At 38.6% G+C, this 23,603-nt stretch overlaps 1 protein-coding gene across 1 annotated transcript in view; it reads left to right on the plus strand.

Moving 5' to 3' along the window:
* GRID2 (glutamate ionotropic receptor delta type subunit 2) overlaps window positions 1–23,603 on the plus strand; it is a 1,000,276-nt gene that overhangs the window by 178,437 nt on the left and 798,236 nt on the right. The window contains exon 2 of the mRNA XM_037896872.2: window positions 4,005–4,160. Coding sequence (XP_037752800.1) covers window positions 4,005–4,160 — 156 coding nt within the window. The remainder of the gene's footprint in view (window positions 1–4,004; window positions 4,161–23,603) is intronic.

A 23,603-nucleotide genomic window follows, 5' to 3' on the forward strand; every position in this document is an offset into this window, starting at 1 on the left:
CTGTGGGCTTGATACAACTCTTACTTGTGGCAGTTATACACCAGCATAATTTTAGTAGTTTCAGTGGAATTATTTCTGGTCTCAGTGCGAGTTTAAATCAGAACTGGACACCGAGTATGTATGTATGTGTATAATGAGTAAATAAATTTTCTCAGTATATTTGTTTTAATTTGACCTATGTGTCTGACTGCATCAAATGAAAGAGTCTGATGTTGTTTGACTTTCTTATGCTGTACTGTCAAAATACAGAAGATTTTATTTCAGCGAGAGAAATCCATCTTGTTGAGGGATTACATTCTTTTTTTGTCTCCCCGATGTGTTTACCTCATACATTTTGACAGCACTCTGTGCGTGTATGGGGGTGGGGGGGGAGCAGTTTTACCATTTTGCTGATAGTCATTTTCTCTTTCTCATGCACTAGGGATTTGGGGCTGGTGTCCTTTGGTCCATTCTTATTAACATCACGGGGTGAGGGCAGGAAAATCCCTTGCACTGAAACAAATTATCAAAAACCCAAATTGAAATCGTTTAGGAAAAACTGTCTCAGACACTGAGATTCATGTGGTACAGGAATGGGGGAAGGCCACCAGGGAGCCAGTTGCAACTGCCTCATTACCTGGGCTCTCTGCTGTGGATTTGTTTGACGTTAGAGGGCCCCAGCTGTAACGTGTGAGCCAGCTAAAGTCCTCAAGCCACCATACTCCTGCTGGAGATTGGCGAAGTGCACAGTGCTCCAGACACCCCCCACCCTCTGCCTTAAACCTGTGGCGCCTCATGAATGTAGTCATGTTAGCTCCACATCTGCTGGAGACTCCCCCACACCAGGAGAATCGGTCTGGAGGATTGCCACTCCCTTTGTGCTGCAGGAGCAGAAGAGAGGATGTAGAGAGTTGGGCCCAGTAGAAGTGCTCTACCAATGTGGATTATTTTTAAAAGTTATGTATCTGAAAAAGAAAATAACAAATCCACACACAAACTGATATTGTCTCTTGAGTTACAGACTTGAAACTTAATTATGTCTTCTAATTGAAACATCAATCAATGGGTACTTTATCATGTAGATCAGGCCTCTCATTTATTATTACTTAGAGTCAAGGGGGTCATTGTTCGGCCCCACACAGAGAGCCAAGGAGATGGAAACTCACCTCAGTACTCATTACGGTCTTGGATCCCCAGGCTTGGACTCAAAGTGAAAGTGGGATAATAGAATAACGGAAGAGAAATGTTTCATGTCTGTAGTGACAGTGCATCTGTATTGCTTTACAAACAATGCTCTGCTCAATTACTCAAACTTAAGTGCCCAAAATCATGCTCCTAAATTTATGAATAGGTTCTGAAATCAAGTGGCCTGACTTTCAGAGGTGCTGAGTCCTTGCTTCTCTGGCTGACTACAGTTCCACTATATATTTTGCTTCATGGTGTTTGTTTATGGTCTTGTTCATGCTGACAGAATAACATCTACTGTTATAATCATGAATGGATTTTATGTCACTTGCCTAGCCACATGGGAGAGTTTGTGCTTCATGCTAGTAATAATACTTCATATTTTATAGCACACAATGTCTGAGGAACCTGATATGCTTCACAACAGAACAGCATCTTAGTCTCATTTCACAGATGGGGAAAGTGAGGCTTGCCCATGGTCATGCAGGAAGTCTGTGGTGAAGCCAGGAATTAGTTTCTGACTTAGTTCTGTGTGTTAACAATAAGACCACCTTGATCTAGCAGTTACATTAGGTTTCTCCTTTAAGATAATAATGTAATATCAGTAGTTGAGAAAATACAATGTAATTGAGTTCAGACACTGGAACAAACTAACGCCAGTGAGCACAAGGAGCAGTCAGGCTAAGCTGTATTCATTAGAACGTCAGATGGTTGGTTTAGAAAAGGAGGGGGAAAAAAACACGTATCTAGTGCGAGAGTAAATGCCTAGCCAAAGTTCTTTCTGCTCCTTCTGTATGGATATATATGTAACATAATGAGGTGAAATTTTCAAACCTGTGAGGTTAGACTCTTAAATACGTATTTAGCTACCCAAGTCACTTGATTTGCAAGGTGCTGATCACTTAAACCTCCTGTTAAAATAAAATATGGTTTGGGGAGTCTATTTTTGGATACACAAGTCCAAAATATTGTCCCAGATGCATTTATAAGAAGATGGAATTGCACAAGTCAGCTGTTAAGTAGTGGGCTGCTTGGTCTTGCTCCCATTTTAGTCAACAGGAGGTTGGCCATTGACTTCAATAGGACGAGGATCAGGGTTTGTATGAAATTGCCCCTTACGTTTCACTGTGGATTAGGAAAATGGATATTTCCCTCCCATTTTTATTATTTCCAGGTTGATTTTTGTTGCGAGAGACTGTACAGGCAATTGAGACCTGTCATTCTTGAAACAGCACTTAACTGATACTGTTTGGATCACATTGTTACGTGTCTTTGCCAGTAGGACAAACAACCGTGAGGCTGCACATTCAGTTTGGTCAGAATAAATTATTTTAAACTGACACATTGTGCCTCTTAAGCAGCAATGAGATGGCTCGATGGGAAGAATTTTCTATTTAGCTACAGTTCATTATTAATGTGCTAAAAGTTTTGGGTTTTTTTAAAGGCGGAGTTGAATTTTTCCTGCCCTCATCCAAATTGTGAAATAAAATTGAAAATAATGACATGCTAATAATAATTAATTAATAATAAAAATGGGTGTGTGAGGGTGGAACTGAGATGTAGATGAAGTAGATGCTATGTCAGGATGTGGAACTTTTATCACCTCTTCTGTGCTGATTGAAATTCAGCTTAAGCCAATAGTAACTAAAGTTCCTATCATCTTTGACTATATGTATCACAAAACTCAGATGACACTGATTGCCTGTATTGTCGGAGGCATTAGCAGAAAGAAAAATGTGCCAATTCAAGAGCTCTTTTAAGGACTAAGGTCTTTTCAGGTTAGGTTTCAAGGATCCCCTTTATATGTTAGATTTGTTGATGGAAAACACACATTTTAGCATTGCAAAGTCTGCTTGGTCTCACAACTCTGAGGCCTCAAAAAGTATAATGGAATCAACCATTGTGATTTAAACCAGGTGTGGTCTACTGGACATACATAGAAAAAAAAAACCCATGCAATAGATGGACAACGTTCAGAATTGCATTCATGAATCCAGAAATACTGCACACGGTATTAAAGGATAAACCCTTTGATTACCCTTGAAGAGGAGGCTTAGTTAGTTCAATATCACTGAAAGATTGTTTGCAGAATTATTTAAAAGTGAACCAAAGAGCCTGTATCCTGCCAAGTCCTCCTGAATTTAATGGTTCTGTGTTTTTGATGCTTGGCTTGAATGTTTCAGGGGAAAGATAAAACTCTGTAACTCTGTAGTCCTCTTCTGTCAGATTTTTAAAGGTGTACATTATTTTCAATCACTTGATTAAAATGTAATTAATATGTTAACGTTAAGGATTGGATCCTCAATGGGTTTAACTGTTTTGCAAATCTGATAGAAAGTGGAGCTTTGATTTACACCGAGGATGTTTCCTTATGCTGATTGTCCTGGCTAACCCATTTTCCGAAGGATTTTCACACCATGTCACAGAAGTGCTGGTACAATTCTAGGCTTATTCTCAGTATCCAACCTTGATCACATTAACTTTAAGTTCCTTAAATGGCATTTGGATGAGATGTAAAACTGATGTCTTGGCCAGTTATAATCATTAAATATATTCCAGAGTGTCTCATTTTCCTTGGCAAATTCCAGTGTGGGTAGTTTATATTGTGCCTACTTAAATTCCCCCAGTTTCTCTGGTTGGCTCCAGTGATTATCTTTATTTTCTGTCCTAAACTTTGTATAGTTGCTGTGAATTGTTAAACAGTTAAGTTAGAATCCTGTAACTATTTACTTATCGTACAGGTGCCTGCACTATTGTGCTGGGTGAAGGGATGCCTTTAAATTGTAAAACTTGTCAAGTCAGCATGAAAGAGGAATGTTTGTTTGTTTGTTTTTTTCCAGGGGCAATTTTTGATGAATCTGCCAAAAAGGATGAGGAGGTGTTTCGTATGGCAGTTGCTGACCTCAACCAGAATGATGAAATCTTACAGACGGAGAAAATCACATGTTCTGTGACATTTGTGGATGGCAACAACCCATTTCAGGCAGTTCAAGAAGGTAGGATTTAAGATTTTCTGGTTTTGTTTCTATGTGGATATAAAAGCCTGTATACAAAGTGCCTTCATAGTCAATTATAAATGTGTCCTCTTCCTGCCTTTCTGCAGAACTTGTGGGATGCTGGTATTTCTGTGTTGGGTGCTTTAAAAAAAAAAAAAAAAAAAAAAGGAAGGATGTTTTACAATAGCATTGCATGGAAATTCACTTTGAATAGGAATAATACTGATATGGTTTGTTCTGGAAAATAACTGAATATGGAATATGAAAAACTTACTGTGATATGAAGCAGCAAATCTTGGTTTGAGTCATGTTTGTTAGCAAGATTTCTTAGAGAGAAGGTAGAGAGGAGTTTGGCATAGTCTGTCTTACATATTTCCTCTTGAATTGTGCTAGATGATTTTAGTGTACAACCAAACAGAAGTGCTTTTTTTCATGACCTCTTAATCCTGCCCGTTGATTTTATTTCACTTAACTACTTTTACCTACTCAGAAACAAAAACATAAGTTGTTTTGAGGACAACCTCTTGAGGCTTTACAGACTAAAGTTACCTATTTTATACAAGGATTTGGAGATAACCTTCAAGTCAAGAAAGTAACCTGTCTGAAATATAGCCATTCTCTGTTGGTCTCATATGCTTAAATAAAAGATGAGGGTGTTGCTAGTAGGCTAAGATGACACAAATAGTTGGTACCATAATTTAATATTTCCAAGTCTTTTGGAACAGGATTAATAAATCATTGGTGTGAATGAAAATGTTGGCTGATAAGGCAGCTATGTGAAGATCTTCTAACTGTAAACTTAAATTTCATGAGCATTTATCTTGTTTCTTGCTCTGACATAAGAAAAAACTCATTCTTGAAATGCAGAGCATATGTTTATTGTAGACAGACTCTCTTAATTATATAATTCAAAAAAGAGTTTATTTAGTAAACGTACCCTTACTGCATATTATATTTACATTACTGCATATGGTAGGAAAAATACAATTTATCAGTAGAAGTATAAATGTAATTTACAACATTTTTTTTGTTTGGAAGACATAAATGAATGTATGTTTTTCTATATTCTTGTTACTTCCTGTGTTACTATATAGTAACTATGTGGAATTTGCCATGCACAGTAGTTAATTTGCCAACAATTAATCCACTACTGGTACTGCTTCTGTTAAAATTAGTGGCAAAACTCCCATTGACTTCAATGTAAATTCAAGATCGTGTCAGTAAAAGATTACTGGTACTACCTGGTGTTTCTCACTGGTAACCTCACTAAAATTCAGCAATTGAGCATTTTACTACATTTTGCAGGGAGTGGTCAGAACCCATGTGGGTAGCAGTATAAGGATGTAATGCTTTGAACAGGGCTGAGCTATTAGATTTTGAAAATAGTATGGATTAAGATCTGAGAAAAAACTGAAGATAGGTGCGTTCAAAATTCAGCTTAGTGTGAGGGAGACAGCTTTTTTCAGGTCACTGTTGTATTTGCATTGTCAGCATGTGAATGGTGCTGTCATAGGTTCAGGATGGATACAACTAGTTGATGATGCTTACTTATATCTGACAATAAACACCATCAACCATAAAATCAGGATGACAGATTTCATGGAAATATTTTTTTAAGCTCTGTGACTGTTGAAGAGCTTAATAAACTCTTACATAAAGAAAAAAGAAAGCATGAATGCCTAAAAGTTGTGTGTGTGTCAAAATAAACAGTTAATTACTTATGGTCTGATGCTGAATTACTCACTTTTGTACAGCAATTGTGTTCTTCACTCTTGGAAGATGTCTCTTTTTTTTAAATTTGAAATCTGAGTGGAGTAGATGTGAACTGAAATGAAATAATTCTTAAGTAATCATGTGGGTGGGATAATGTCTATAACCCTGAGATCATGCTCAAAACATTTGCTAATCAGAAACCTATTTTCTGTAAATCTGTGATTGGAAGCAGCCAAACAGAAAGGTCCATTCTGCTAACAGAGCCTAAGTTATCTATAATTGTTGGACTTAAACTGCCCATATTTTGTTTCTTGGGGTGCAGTAACTGAGGGGAAGGAGAATGGAGGGAAGGGGGATTGGTTAATGGTTGTGTGTAGCTCTGCGAACTCATAACTAATGTGCACGTCAGCCCTCAGATGTTTTATATGTAGCTTTATGGACAAAGCTTATTTATTTCAGACTCTACATTTGTACTGTACCAAATAGTCATCCTTTGAATATGCTCTTTTATATTATTATGGTGCCCTGAGACTCCTTACATTTGTATCTTAGGGTGTCTTATTAACAGTTCTGATATCACTGCACTGCAAAGCTGAGTGGTTTTATCCCAGATGAACTGTGAGTGAGTTGCCTTCTACCAATGGAGGTGGCCTCAGGTACAATACACATTTATTATAAATCACTGAAATATGAAATGACATTTTATTAAAATGAAGGAAAGGTTCTCCCTTTGATGTAAATTCTAATGGAGAGACACAACAGCGATAATGGATCATCTCAGTGCGGGCAGTCCCACAGTGAGATTGAAATGCCATATGTAAAATTATCAAGATAGGAATGCTTATTCAAACTTCAGTCTAACTAAACATCTGTAAGTGTGTTATAATAATGTTTGTTCTTGATATACGGTTCTGAGAAACACAATGCTGGTACATTGTTATCCTTTGCCTATTTTATACAAGCTTCACAGAATTTCTATTTTACAGACAGTAGTAAACTAAGATTATCATCTTTCCTTGGTTATGGTTGCTGAAGTATGTTGTGTTCATGAGGAGGCCAGAAAGAATAATGGATATGACCTTTTATGCTATAAGGGAAAGCACCACACCGATTATTATCTCTGTAGCAACAAGGCAAGAGAATATAGATCTCCAGTCCTCTCGTGATGAAAATCTCACATTTTAAGCATTGTCAAACACAATGAATTAAGACACCAGATTGCTGTTGGTATAAATAAGTTCCCTTCCTGTGAGACTTTGGTTCATGGTGATATTTCTTCATTGTATTTGCACTAGGGGTAGGGTAGGACTTTAAAAGGAGCTGAGTTCTAAAGTACACTAAAGAGTGAATTTTTCTGAAAACCAACAAGGTTCTAAAATTTTAAAAAATGGATATTTTTCGTCAATTGGTCACTTGCTCAAAGAACAAGTAAATGAATTCATGTTCTTGCCTTTCAGGAATCCATCTCTGCTGTGCTTTTAATTTCCTGTCTTTTGCTTGCTTAGAATGCTCTTTCCCTGTTGGTTTTTTTTCTATTCTAGGGCTCTAATCGTTCAGAAAGCTCCCAGATTTTTCCCTCCTTGAGTTACCTCTCCCCTTCTTTCTTCATGACTACAACAATGTCATTCACTCAAGTGTGCAATGTACAAGACCGTGCAAACTTATCTGGGTTCTTAGCTTGGGTGTCATCGATAGAGAGACAATGGCAATATCACACTGTTCTGTTGATGATGCTGTTGGTATTCAGTATCTTCCTCTACACCTGGCTTCTTACTGATTAGGCTCATCACTAATAGTTACTTTATCTCCTTTGTTTTTTATACGTTTTCCCTGAATCATATTTGTGGAACTTAAGTTTATTCCCATTTAGGGAAAATTCTGTCATCTCCACTTCTGGAGACTCCTCCTTGTTATTCCAGGGGAGATTCAGGAATTATTGCCTACAAGCTTCCCCACCTGCAGAAAGAATGGGGGAGATTGGCATTCTCCATCAGAAGATCTCTAGGGATGCCCAAATAGCTCACTCTTGGGCAGCCGGGCTTGAAAGGCTTTTGGCAATTTGACAAGTAAAAATGAGAAGAGCTTTCCTGGCAGGCATCCAGGAAAATGAAAAATTTCATGTTGGTTCTCTCAAATAAACATTTTCAAAGAAAATTCTGTGTGTTTGGTGTGTGGTCCCAGTTTGCGATGAAAATGTTCCGCAAACCACATGTTGTTTCACAGGAAGGCATTCACATTTTTTGTCAGTCTCTATCTGCTGAGTCGTCGTGCTTGTCTCATTTCCCTGAGCAGCACAGTTTCTGCAGTGTCCGTACAGCCATTCCCCCTGTAGCAGTCACTGCACAGGTTCTGCAGGCATTTGGGTTCATTGAGATGTCATTAACAGCTGGTTGGGTGTCTCAACTGCCAGGCTCAGCAGGCCCCATTTCAGAAACCTGTGAAGTCCAAACCACTCAGAGCTCCAGCTCTAGCACTTTGAATCTCTAGTGCCATTAAAAAAAAGAATCCAACACTCCTTCCAGAAGTTCCAGCTCAAACGTAAATTTGAGTATACAGAGTTTTCCCAGTTTTTATTAACCTGAACATTTCTTCCAGATCCTCTCTTGTAACTAAGCATCATAGACAGACAGTGAATAGTGTGAGGAACCAGCCAGATGAAATTCACCTTTTCTTATATCCTCTAATTCTTATCTTTTTCCACTCTCTCATGCTCTCCAAGTTTAATACCATCTAAGGGTGAGAAGCCTGCTGACGATTGTGGAGAAGCTCCGATTATCTTCCCTGCATTTGAGCCATGTCCATAGGTCTCGATGCTTCACTCGTACACACTTTAGACACATTCAGGTAGCACATTGCCCCATAACTAGACCCACTGAATAAGAGTAGCAAAATCAGGCCCACAGTGAATGTCAAAGTAGTATACTTGAATATATCTGGTAGGTTAGGATGGATTTAAATTGAAGTTATATTTTCATATGATATAATAATGTGCTACCTACACATTTTACTTAAGCAACATAACATTTTGTAACACGGTGACTTGCTAAAAAAACCTGTACATAGTGGTAAATTGCAAGCTTTTTAAAATAAGATTGTATTCTTTTATTTAGGCTTCTTTTGTAAAATGGTATAGGAGTTGTGATACAGGAGGGCCAGGGAGCAGTGGGACAGTGCTAGATATATAAGCTCAAGGCTAATTAAGGCGCGGTTCCCTGTAGACTAGGGAAGGTGGCTGCAGGTTAATTGGAGCACCTGCAGTCAATTAAGGTCCTGTTAGGAGCCTAATAAACCCCCCTGCGTCAGACAGATGGAGCAGGAGGAGGAGGAAGGACTGGAGCTTGGAGGGGTGTTGAGAGATTTGGAAGACCTGAGAACCGAAGTAAGGGAGACCCTGCCCCAGCAGGACCGGGAGATACCCTTCCCCCCAGCATCTAAGGACTGAGGGTAACCCCACCTAAGGGGAACAAGGGTAAGAAACCCACAGGGGTTGAGAGGGGCTGGGACTCAGAGTGAGGAGCAAACCCAGACCCTTCCCCCGCTTCCCTCCCCCACCACCTTCTGGGGCTAGTAGTGGGGCCCTCAGCACCCAAGAGCAGGGGCCAAAGGTGGCATCTTAGCTCCCCGCCAAGAAAAGCGTAGGACCCACCAAACTAAAATCGTCCGTCTTGCCACAGAGTGTATAGGCTATTGTATAGGAGTGTATAGGCTATTCCTTCAGTAGGCTGTATAACAAACTGATGCATCACTAGCAGGTTTGATTTAGGATGTTTGAAATCCTATTTGAGAAACATTAGTGATATTAAAACCCTATCCATATGGATTTTGAAAATTAAAAATTGTCCAGGTTAGTCACAGGAATACAAATACAGACACCAACTCAAGCCTTCATAATGTTTTTTGAAAGCTGCTTGTATTCAGTGAAGTAAATAAGATATTGAGTCAGAACTAAATGCATTTCAGCTGTAGAGTAGCAGAGGTTTGTAGAGCAGCAATGTATGCAAAGGTCACATACAGGTTTTCATTCTAGGAAGTGTTATGGTCAGAAATTATGACCTGATGGATACATCTGCTCTGGCATTTTGGGGCTAGATGGAATGTGATAAGATTGTTTCTTCTGTGTTTCTCTGATTAAATCCACTGCTAACTCTTCTGTCAGTTGCATTGGGTGCTCAAACTTCTCAGCTTTGCTAGTGCTGTTTATTATCTGGTGCATGTTCAGTTTGAGTTCAAACCTTTTATGAGATTGCATTTTTTCATTGCCCTTCAATTTCATTCCAGGTTTGCTTACTTCTATTACCAAAAACAGTATTTTGCTGCAAAATGATGGGTTAATGTTGAAGAAAAAATCCACTTTCTGTGCAGAATTTTAAAACATAGTAGAGCTTGAGAGGAAAAAAGCATTTGAATTGAAAAAACAAAACAAAGACTGCCCTATTCCAAAGGCAGATGCTAATGGAAATATTTGCAGTTGCTGGTGATGTGTGAGATTTGCAGTAATACTTCAGGAACTAGGAGCTAAATTCTGTCTTGGATTACTTACACCATGTCATATAGGCATAAAGTTGTTGCCTGTCCTGACAATCAGCCAAGAAATAACCACAAACAAAGGTCGAACTAGAGCAGCACTGAGGGTTGATTTATTGTCATCCCTTACTTACGCAATTATACCCTCTCACACAACCCATTTATGCTGGCAGGCTGCAGACACAGGTGCTGGTTTTGATTTCACAGGTGGCTGAGGGTGATCAGGTGACAGTTGCCCGGAGATCGACCACTAGGTGATGGCAGTCCCTGAAGTCCCTTCCGATCCACGGGAGGGCTCTACTACTGTTGGTCCAGTCCCGAGTTTAGCATGCTGTTACATTTCCTTGTTCGTACCCCACCTGGCCGCCCATCTTGAGATTTATACCTTCACCAAGACAATACCATGGTGCCATAAAAGGCGATATTTGCTTCTTTGTTTTGTTAGTGGCTGTCACTATCTCACTCATTCCTTACATTAATTGCATGATACAATTGGTAATATAGAGCAGTGCAGCTTTAAGCAAGCATCTGACATCATTGGGGAGCTTCCGCAGCTTGTGGCTTTGTAACAGCATAACGGGAAACTGTGCAGATTGCACTCGAAAGAGCAAATGGGGGGGTGCAGGGGGCTGGTGTGTCTGGCTACAAGTATAAGGGAAAGTAGGCAGGCATTTCTTCCCCAGTCCAAATTTCAGCTGATGTGACCATAATGCTACCCCAAGTCTCTCTCTTGGTTTCAGTATTGCAAACTCCAGCAATTCACAATTCATGAGTTAGCCCCCCCCCCCCAAAAAAAAACCCATGAGATCTTCAAAGATAAATTATATTTTGGTTGCTTTTTGTTTGTCTTATGAGCCTTGTTCATGTTTTCAATTTTTCTCCACTCATGAAAGCTAGAAACTTTTGTTTCTCAAATTAAAGTTGAGATTCTCACATAATCAGAGGACTCCAAGAGTTGGGGCTTCAAGAAAAGTCAAATATTGTGAGACTCAGGATAAAATACCTGTCCTGAAAATCTTGTCAGAAGGATGTTGGTGCTGCTGGGGGTCATATCCCTGGAACGTTCTTTCTAAACAGTTCACCGGGACTTTGGTCCAACAAAAGAGACTCCTCAGTACATAACCAAACATGACTTTGGGGTCTTTAGTTATCATTGTGTGGATATTCACATGGAGCAGACGCAGTCCAAATGAATAGTTTAGGTAATTCACTGTTGCATCTCTTTGCTCCGATATGAAGAGCATGCAACAACCTGGGAATCAATACTAATTATTCCTGAGGCCCCTTCTTCTTGGGGATCATGTCTTTCTCTCAAGAGGCCAGGAAATGAAGAAAGAAATAGAGGGACAATTGCGTTCTGCCACAATAATTGCATTCTATCACAATGCTGAAGTGATGTAGCTCTTCAAAGGAGCTAGAAGTGCTAGCGTTGGGGAAACATCACAAAAATGTCAAGAATTGTAAGCTTGCTTTAATGCAGCCACTCTACTTTTTTGCAATTTAATCTTGCCCTTACTTATCTATAACTTGGAAATAGTCAATGGGATTTTGTTTAAAATATCTAAAATTTAGCTCAGCATTAATTTTTATGGCTAGTTTGAAACTAGCCCCTCATTCCCTTGTGCCTCACCTCCAAATAGAGGGCAGCAATTTTTATAGGCCTGACAGCGTTTCCTTCCCCAGATGGCCACCTTACTTTTCAAATGTATCCGTATGAGACAGGCTATTAGCCTCTGCAATAGACTTCAGCTAAGTGTTTCTAGACGATGGTTCAAAACAGAAGCTGTTGAAATCAGGATTTTTTTTTTTTTTTAAAAACAACTGTGATGGTCTTCTAAACTGGAGTGCAGAGAGCATCTTCGAGTGCCTTTAGAAATACAGATTCTCCTGCAAGCAACTTTTATGTGCTGCAGTGACCAAACTTTTCTGAACCCACATCACCTATGGCTTTACAATCTTCACTATTCCATTTACACTTCACAAGTGCTCAAGAAATATTTTCACATATTACATGGTGCTGTTGAATATACTATTACATATTGGTAACGGTTTTAAGAGTGCTGTGCAAATTGAGACATACATAAATATGACAATATTTAAAGATTTAAGGCATCCATGACAAAAAGCTTTTGGGTACCTTAGCAAACATAAATCTAGAGATTTAGTAGATGCAAATTTAGCCAGCACTCCAGGAGTTTCCCCCAAGGTTTTCTCCTTAAATAACTAAGCACCCCAACCAGATGGTTTGGGTTTGTTTTTTTTCCCTAAAGTACCCTCCGCAGAAATTAGAGGTCAATCATAACTGTCAATCAACAGCCAACCAGTGATGTATATTCATAGACAGGCTTAAGAACATAATAGTTTGCACCACCCTCATGGCAGCTACCAACTGATTTGGCAATGTATTCAATGATCATACCCTGGTGTTTGGAGGTATTCCCACCAGGTTGGAACCTGTTAGATCAAACTAATGTTGTTGATGGGAGTTGGTTCATATGAAGTTATTGTTATTTTGGGGAAAGTCATTGGCCTTTGTAAATATACCTGACAATTTAGGTTTGTGAGGTGCCTACCACACTGGTGTGCTGATCTCTGTTTGGGGCCCCGAGACACTACTGTAATGCCAATATAAACCATAATTTTATAATACACACACACACATACACACTCAAAACCAATGTGTATGTCATAGAGTACAATAATGCTATGCTATACAGGTTAGTTTTGCTAATGAAGAATTTAGCCATAATTCTCTGGAGATTAAGCCTGTTATGAATGTCATTCCTTTAGGTGTGGAAATTAATTGTATTTTAGCCATGTTCCCTATTAAATTGTCCTCGTATACTATACCATACTAGAGAATTATTTCATAAATTGAAATTATTTCAAAAACTTACCTGTTCCAAAGAGCTGTTGCAAGGACATATTTGGAAAGGAGTCTGTGTTTTATTAAAATACTAATATATTAGAAATTCCCATACTTTCACATTTATTTTTTTAAGAAATTTCTACTATAAAAGTCCAATGTAAATTCTACCGCTAGTGTCAGTGTGACTTTAGCCTTTGATTACGACACCATTTTAAACCTGTTTTCCTCAAAGAAATAAAATAATCATTTTGAAATTTTGGTTTTGTAATCGAAAATAGCATTGTGGAAGACTGACCAATAGCATGGTTGGTCAAGGCTCCTGAGTGGAACACAGAGGGAGTTATGGTAGGTACTGTATGCTATAAGTTGCAAGTATGATTTGTGCATAGTTTACTTGGGGCTTGGTCTGGACCAGGGACACATTTGAAGCAAATTATCAATCCACTTCCTTCTAAATAGGTAATGTAAGCCAATCTCTGTAATCTCCTCCAGGAGAAATTGTACCAGTTGCATCCATTTTTGGCAACTAATTTAACTACTTCGTACACCCTTGAATCACTAAGCAGATGCCTGTAGGTGGATACCAAAATTTACAGAACACTGGATCTAAAATACATGTATTTATGCTATCAGGGCTTCTTGTCTATTCAGTAGAGGACAAATGTGACTCTTAATAATTTTTTAAAATTTATGTTAAATATTTTAAGGCTTTTTTCCGTGAAGACATCGATTCAGGAGCACAAATAAGCATATGCTTAACTTTAGAGCATGTGCTTAAGCCCCTTGACTTTGTGAATAGCCACAAAATGTCTGCAGAATCTGTCACGGGACCATTTATTTATCTGGATCTTTATATAATTGGATAAGGGCACCAGCATACATGAGAGGGACTTAATTATATGCTGAAAGGCTTTCTCCTGACTCAAGACCTTACACTGCAGCTGGGAGTTGTATTTCCCAGAGCAGGAGTATGGGTGGCTGCTTGGATTAGCCCCCCGAGTACAACTCCATCCAGCCCCTGAATCCATGCTTGGGCAGCTCGCCAGTGCTGCTGTGGGCACACTATTTTTAGCATGCTAGCTCAAGCACATCTGCCTGTGCTGGGATTTACACCTATCAGCTGCAGTGTAGACCTATATTTAGAATCTGTACCGGCACCTGGCTTAATGCCAATTTAAACCTTTTTCCCCTGCTTTAGAATACTGCATGTAAACTCATTACGTATTCTCAGTCAAAGCTCTTGGACCTTATCTTACAATTATGTGTGTCAGGAAGGAGTTGATGGCTCCATAGCTTCTTCGCTATGGAGGTGTACGAAATAGGGGAGGTGTCTAAACAGTGTTCCACAGGAACAGAGAAGAGAATACATTCACCCTTAATCAGGGTTAGTCCTTGAGAGAGCCTGCAGAGTTTCTACCAACACATGAAGCCATTTACTGAACCTTTATGTAACTACAGGAGGGCTCCAATATAACGTAACTTGGATGGCTGAGGTACCATGGAAAGTAATTTTTACCTTACCATTTCCTGTCACAGCAAGACTAAATTCTTCACTAGTCACCAGCCAAGGGTAACTATAGTAAGCAGTGAAATACATTAAACACACACGTGGTCATATGATTTTCATTTACATGCGATTCTGCTTGACAGCATTTACAGTTTAAACTTTTTAATGAATAATATAGATGAATGCACACTGATTAGTGTAGTGGTTTTCAATGTTTTAGTAAGGTAGTCTTAACAAAATACACTGAAATGAGAGAGAGGCAAGAAGGAAGGAAATGTCTATAGACTAGGAAGAGGCCAGTTGACACTTGGCTGTCTTTTTTTTTTTTTTTTTTTTTATTTTTCCCAAAATTTTCTGCCCCTCCTTTATCATAGTCTTCATCCTATATTCTTTTGTAATTGCATCTAGGACATTAGGTTCTACCGAGTGCCGAGCCAGATTCTATACTTGTGTGTACAACATCCATTTTTAGGAACTGAGGTTGTCTATCAGAGGACAGAACTTAGCCCTTCATATGGAACTAAATACACTTGATACAGCACAAGAACAATTAATATCTTCTCTACCTTAGTGTGGTAGAACATCACCACTGATGGCCTGAATTTTAGAAGAGAATGGACTTTCAGGTGTCGATTCAACAAAACAGCACACATACTTAAGTCCATTTGTATTCTCCAAAGCACCCAGAAACATGCTTATACTAAACATGACTGACTGATTTTTGAAGTCAACGTAAAGACTACTTTAAAGTAGAGACCATGTTCAAGTGCTTTGCTGAACTGGGGCCTTTACCATATTAATTCACAAATAGGGCAGTAGATCTTTGAACACTATCATCTTATCTTTCTGTTTGTATCTTTTGTTGTGGCACATGTAAAAACCTCCTTTCTCAGAGACAAATTGTATGAGTAGGAATTAGAGAGATTGTATACGGCATTATATTGATTTATAGCAATTCTGTAATATGCTAAACCGTAACATTTTCATAACTTTCATTATTTGGACAATTAGCATTTTAAAAGTCCCTAGACATCCAGAGAAGCTATTGCTTTTAAAACATTTTTGGCTGGTAGTGATATGCCATCCACTCATTAAAAAACTAATGGTACATTAATACACCCCTAAATAATTCTCTTGTCTCTTATTGTGTCACTTATTGTCAGCAAAATCATGTTACAGAAGTGTGTGTACACGCTGGATTTTCAAACTTCTACACAGTCATGAATTATGATAGACACAGTTTTAGGACATGATTAGAAAAGATAGCAAACCATATTTATGCTGGTAACAAGCTCGGAAATACAACTCAGACAATGTTTTCACTTTAAAGGGTTTCTTGGAATATAAGGAAGTGGAGCTAATTTCATAAGCCAGGCACCAATTTCTGTTGGAAAATACATAAATAGTTGTCAGATTCAAGTTCCAGTATTGAAAAATAATTTCTATTTTGTCAATATTTGTTGACTTTCTTGAAATTCTTTGTTAAAATTTGTTTGCTACTAACATCTTTATTTTCTGGAAAGCCTTGGAGGTGACAAACGTTTTTTTTTTTCTTTTTTGCTGCTGTTTCTATATTTTATGAAGACCTTCAGAAACATCTTCCTGTGTTTTTATATATAATCCAATTCTTTGACTGTCAGCAATGCGAGTCTACAAATACATTTCTAAGGATTTATTAAGCCTTGTGTCACAGAAAAGAATAAGCGGTCATATTTCAAGCAAAATAACACTTAAAACTCCTGCTAGATGAGCCTTTGGGTCAATAAGACATGGTTTAAATAAGTTAGTGGACCTTCAACGTAAGACAGAATGTCATCAACAATATTTTGACAAGTCATGATGCATTAGACTGCAACAGAATGGTTTGAGATAACATTGATAAGGAGATTCTGTAGGTAAACCCATTTGTACAATAAGTCAAGTAGCGAGGCTTTTACAAATGGAATTGGACACCCCTTCTCCCCTGAAGCCCTTTTTAAGTCACTTTGGCAAGTAGCACAATGTACTGGAACAATATTGTTATATAAATGGAAAGTACTAGAAGCTCAGGTGTCCAAAGTAATGCCATGGACTTGTCTCCAGAAAGTTACAGCACTTATTCAGCCACCCGGTTCTCTTAAAAATGCTGTTAAACTTGTCATGCTACTTGAAGCTATATGAAGGTGCAAAGCACCCTTGGTTTCATCACAGACTTCAAATTCCAACCATTTTCTGCAAAGGTTCGTATTCTGAGTACCCCGTTGGTGGATGTTACCACAGAATAAGCGGTCTAGCAAGAGAGAGTCTTGCCTGTGGTGGTGCTTGTGTTAGCTCCCTAACACCACCAGGCTTCAACCACTCAAGCACTTTCCTCTGGGCTATGTCTCCCCTGCCCCATGCTTCACCTTTCAGGTTAACAGTAGTTGCTTCCTAGTCTGAGTCCCTTTGAACCACTCCCCTGTGATATCCAGCCCTGAGACTTGCCATTCGCAAAAATCCCAGATACTCGGCCCCCAAAGGAGCAGTGTATCCCAGTTTACCGGTTTTACCTTAAATCATCTCTCCCGTATACCACTCAGCACTTGTGATAAAACAACAGGAAGAACCGAGGTACTACTAAAAATATGTGGTGAAAAGAACTCATTACAATACAAAACAATCATGAAGCATGTGCTAGGCCCTACACGTAGTAATAGTAACCCTTCCTATCTAATAAAATAGGTTTTCCCCTCCAAAGTTCAGTCTGCTGCAGAGCTGGCTGGCTTCACAGGAACCAGAATCCAAACTTTCATGAAAAACACCCCCTGCTTCACAGGATGGATGGATGCAGAATGTTTTTCTACCCCCTCTCATATAGTGAGTCATTCTTTTGTCTTGTTGATGTTTTGGTGATGCTGATGGTGAACTTGTCATGAAATTTCACACATGCATTTTGATTCTTTCCTTTCAGGTAGTTTTGCATGCTCTTCAAACCTTTTATTTATTATGCAAGCTTAAACAGCTCTCTTCACATAGAAAATGTGAACTTGTGAAGCTACCATTCACTCAGCGTGTGCTCATTCCTCACTTTTGAAATAGGTTGTTTGTTGTCATTGGAGAAGGGGCTTGTTTTAGAGCAAAAACTTTGTGGAACTTTGAGATATTTTTGACAAAATGAGCCGACATTTGAGTTCATAATGAAATGCACAACTCAGATTTCAAGTTTCATCTGTCACTGTGAATGTTTCATCCATTTCTCAATCACAAGCTACTACTAGAGAATTTCCTTGAGTGTTCCATGAAAGGGGATCCACACTAAAGCGTATCACTTCCTCTTATCTGTTCTGGCCATTCTTGTTAACTGCTTGTTTGCATAGTCCAAAACCGAGCACATGCAGACCATAATGGCCGTCTCGTTTGCCAGCTCAGTAAAAAAAATCTGCATTTGTGGTACTGAGAGCTCAAAACGTCTATTGAAGTTGCCTCTGAAAATTAGCACATCCTCTTCAAATTAGACCATCAGGGCCAAATTTTGATATTCAACATGAACAAGAGTAGCACCTTGCTCCATGAGTGCTTCCGTTAGCTTGAATGGGATAACTCATGGAATGAGGTACTATTCAATGGGAGTAGAAGATGTCCAAGTTCGGCCTCGGATGTTTACATATGTAAGTGTGGAATACAGATTCAATCAGAAACTCAAGAGACCTCTCTCTATATAGATTTATAAAAGGTTAATATTGAAATATTAATATTAGCTGGTGAAAGAAAACTTAGTTCTGTAGTAGATGTAAGGCACTGGAGCGTTGCTGCTTTTTTTTTTTTTTTTTTGTCTTCAGGTCATTTTTAGCAAATTTTGTTTTTGCTGCATGAGGCCTCGGTGAGCTAATGTTGAGTAAAATGTGTTTTGAAGCTGCTTAGCCTGAGGAGACTTGGGAAGCTCCAGCCTTTCAGAAACTTAATAAAGTTGTAGGTGTGCAATCTTAATCCAAATGCCATGTCGGTTTACATCAAGCCTTTTATATGAGATCTCATTGGTTGTAAATTTGGCCTCATTGTACATCTTCAGAACATTTTAGTAAGGAATGCCCAAAGTTACTTGATTAAATATAGGATTTCTTAAGAAAGGTGTTAAAACCAAGCAAATGGAGGTATAAAATGTGATTGGATATAATCCATTTTATGCTGTCAGAAATTATTTCTTGCCACCAAATAGGCAAGGTAACCTGTGCCAGTGAAGTGTAACAACCTAGTAAAGAAAGCTGCTCATTAAAAAAGACACACAAGGTTGTTAAGTTTGGGAGTGCCTTTCCAAAAATGCACAATATCAGGCTTGTTTGAGTTCTGGGATGTTAAGGGAAAATGCAAAATTCAAGGTGGTTTATTTATCCTCTGGAATATATTTGTGTGGAGTAAACAAGCATGCAGGTGTTAATTGACTGTGACACAGTAAAAGTGGTTATAAATCATTCTTTGGTATAGCATAAATGCAGGTAGGATACCAATCCTGTTACCACTATAAAATAGCTTCTTAATTTTTGTGAGACAGCTCTGTTCCCTGCCAGTTGTTAATAATCATAGCTGAAATTATATGGGCAGAGGCATAAGGTTAAGAAAGAGCAGATCAGTCCAGCTTGTGGTGAATAGGTATATACAACACAAGAAATAATTCCTATAATAATATATAACAGTTACATAGCATTTTTTATCAGTAGAACCCAAATGTACTTTATAAAAGGAAGGAAGTAACATCATCCCTATTGGCAGATAGAGTAAGTAACTCAGTTACTATGAGAGTTGGCTGGAATTTTTTCACCAAAACAGCTTTTTGACTAAATATGGATTTTGTTCAAATTATAAACGTTTGAAAAATGTGTTGGTTTTGATGGGGGATGGTGGTTTTGTTTTAAAGAAATATTTAGTTGTCAAACTTCCCTTTTTTGACATTTTCAGAATAGTTAATCTTTTGGAAACAAAATTTATTGTTTATATATCAAACATATATTCGTAAAGGTCAATCATGACCACATGTTCACGTTTTTATGAAAATGAAACTTTTCAACCCGAAACTAAATATTTTTGGAAATTCAACAGGAAATTCTGTAACTTTTGGGGGTTTGTTCTATTTCAGAATATTTTGAAATTAATGGAATTTCCTGCTAAATGATAAATCCGGTTCACTTGGAGATGTAGTTGGAATCCTTGCCGATGGGCTCAGCAATGAGGTGAAAGACTGGATGAGAATGGCTTCATTGATACTTTTTTTTAAATAGGGACTGGGCACCTAAATCCCTTGAGCAGCTTTGAAAATCTCAGTGTAAATCTCTAGTCCTTATCGTTCCAAAAAGAAAGTTGAAAATGGGAATTGAGTAAAAACTGATGCCGTAATGTTTGCAGAAAGCATAAACGATAGCTCTGAGAGAGAGAGAGAGATGTGAATTGCTTTTATTCATGTAAACGGTGTGCTGAATCTGAAACCTAATTATGTTGATTTCCAATGTTAGCATTAACTATTTCATTGTTGATTATTGCGTGCAAGCAAGGGGGATTGTCGTATCATAAAGATCAGCACAATGTTCTACACATGGTACGCATTTTGTCATCTCATTTGGGGAGGGGCTTGATTTGTAAAGGGACCTGTAGAGCAAATCTACTTCTTTTTTTTTCCCACCCTCTCTCTATTTGGTACCTTCAGACTAGAGGTGAATCAGTTAAGTAAATAGACACAACATATAACCCTAATTTTTCATTTGACTTTCACCAAAGATGATTATTCTCCCTCTCCCCCACCCCACCCCCCCATCTCCTTTTGTAAATCTCTGTGCCTCCTAGTTCTGAACAGGGCCAGTTTATAAAATTGCCAGAATAGCATGTGAGAGGATGATGAAATTTCCTCCCAGAATTGAAGATCTGGCTGGTTTAGATAGTTCAGATAAGCTTTTGACATTTGGGGTACTTCTTCAAACTAACAATGAGCTTAATTAATCAATAATTATATGTTATAATGGATATAAATAGAAAATTGATGAGTGCAGTTGAATAATTTAGCAGTAGATTAGGGAGATAGATGCCTGGCATACCAAATGTTGTACATATTTTTCATTTAATTCCTACAGGGTATCTATTAATGATGAAATAATAAGTTTCTTTTTACAGCTTTGAAATAAGTCCCCAGAGACACCAGGCATGACAAGTCTCATGTCATATTTATTTCTACAAGAGCATGCGCTATGTCATCCGTAAGGTCCATCAATAATCTGTTCCTTCAAGACCATTACTGTAATTACACCCTCAATGTTTGTCATGCAGACGCTTCTTAAAGTTTTAAAGGGCAGAGGAATTACTTTGGCAGAAATCTCAGTAATTTAGAGTAATTAGATCTGACAAACTTTGCTATAGACAGAATATATTTTTGGAAACCCCAAACATTTTCTGGACAATGAAAACACCCTTAGCAGATGTAATACTATGCTGGATTTCAGATGTCTGCCTTATTCCTATTAGCCTATTTGCCAGCTAGGTTAAGCCCCATTCAAAGTACACTGTCTCCAGGAAGAGAATTTGTTACTTTGATTTACCATTCCTATTATTCAGCTAAATAAAATCTAGTGATGAGGTGACCTGTCTGCCTGTCTTTACAGAATCATATTCAGCACAATTCCAAAAGTACACAAATACATTCTAATATAATTTAAGGCCAGAAGGGACCGTGAGGTTATCTCGTCTGACCTTCTGTATATCCTAGGCCATTACATTTCACCCTGTCACACCTGTGTTGAGACCAATATCTTGGGTTAGACTAAAACATTTCAGTCCTTAGAAGATTAAACTGGTGTGTGCCACAGGTACAGAACAAGGGAGACTGAGGTCCCATCCATGCCAAAGACCTCTGCAATGGCAGATATTTGATTAGGTGGCATATGCCCAGATGATACTAGCATGCTTCAGAAGAAGGTGAAAAAACATCCTCAGATGTAGCAATTAGGCTTCTGCATTTTGACGTTTGCTTTTGCTGTTACCCTACTGCCACCATTGGAATTCCTGAAATAATCAAACTAAACTCTGCTTTAGAATATACGTCCTGTTGTTGGGCTTTGACAGGAAGAAGGAACAAATTACACAATCGCAGTCCTTTTTGTGAGCAAAACCATCAGTGCACGCCCAGGAGTTGAACCAAAGGGACTCACATCAAGAGCACCCCAAGCTGATCTCAGCAGATCATAGTCATAGTTTGTAAATTAGCCAGGTTTTGGATTATTTATGGCATTATGATTGTGACTAAGGCCTTGGATTGCTATTGGAAGTGAATTTAAAGCCAGTGCGGAGCATGGAGCCGAGTATAAGATGGTGATGGTGGGTTGCCAGATTTTCCCCTTGATGACACTTCTAAATAACCTTCAGGAGTCGCTGGAAACAGAGGGCACCGCAGTAATCTGGCCTGCAGCTATCAAAGTCATAAGGTTTGCTTCAGAAACGAAAGGAGGAAACCTTTCTGGCCTGCCATGGGTGAAGGAATGAAGCTCTAGCTATTCCTGATTACTTGTATGCAGGAGCTGCTAGGGATCAAATGGAATACAGAGGTTGTGTCCATCTTTATCACAGAGACATAACTCCTCCAGAAAGAATAGCCATAGTCCCTGCCAACTCTTCTCCTAAAGGAAGGAATACAACCTTTTGCAAACCATCCCGCTTGCTTATGCCTGGTCTCCTTTGATGAGTCCCCAAAGAATATTAGAATGAATTTTTGAAGTAAAAAAAATTAGCATTAAGAGATTTTTCTGTTAGAACCCCAAATCAGTTTTTCTGGAATTAGCTTTTGTACCATAAATAGTACCTTGAAGCTACCATCGAAAGGTAATTCACCTTGATATTTTTCTGATAAGAATAGACATTAGATATTTTTCTACAGATTTCCATGCTGCTTACTATGTCCAAAAATGAAAAATACCCTCCCTCCCCCCCCTTTTTTTAAAGGAAAAAATTGGAACACTACATAAATTGTAGCCTGAGTGGTATTTGTTATGAGCAGAGTTTCCGGGGTGCGTGTGTGTGTGTTGGTTTATTGGTTTTAAACTGAAGAACACAATGTCAGACTGTATAAACCCAAATTCTGACTCTTGGATTATTTTGATGCAGACAGATGTGTTCAGATTCTGACCTGGTATCGCATCCTCCATTGCCAACCCTCCATTTATCTCCATGCAGATTATTCCTGACCACATCAAGAGCAATTTACACAATATGACGTAGCCTGGTCAGGATGTTTATGCTCTAAAACAGGCTCATCTCCCGTCCCCTGAACTTGAATGTGAACACCAATACGGTATACAGTATTCCAGTATTGGTCTCACCGGTGCCATATACAGAGGTAAAATCACCTCCCTATTCCTTCTCACTGCTCCCTTATTTATACATCCAAGAATCCCATTTCTCCTTTTGGCCGCAGCGTTGCACGGGGAGGTCATGTTCAGTTGCTTGTCCACTACATTCTTCTCAGAGCTGTCTTCCGTTCTCTAAGTGCAGCTTGCATTTCTTCTTCCTAGATGTGACTTTGCATTTGGCTGTGTTAAAAAGCATATTATGTGAATGAGCCCAGGTTACCAAACAGTCCAGGTCATTGTGTGAGAGTGTTTTCTGTATATCTTATTAGCTGTGGTTTTATGTTTACTTCCAGATGTTGATTAAAAATTTTAAATAGCATTGGATCTAGAACTGATGCTTGTGGAACCCCCCTAGAGACATATTCTTGAGATCTGTTGGTTAGGTATCTCTTAATCCATTAGTGTGTGCTTTATTGATATTATAGACTGTTAATTTTTTAATCAGAATGTGATGTGGTAATAACTCAGATGCCTTAGACAAGTCTAAGTAT

Source organism: Chelonia mydas, chromosome 4, assembly GCF_015237465.2.
Source record: "Chelonia mydas isolate rCheMyd1 chromosome 4, rCheMyd1.pri.v2, whole genome shotgun sequence".
NCBI classification, from domain to species: domain Eukaryota; kingdom Metazoa; phylum Chordata; order Testudines; family Cheloniidae; genus Chelonia; species Chelonia mydas.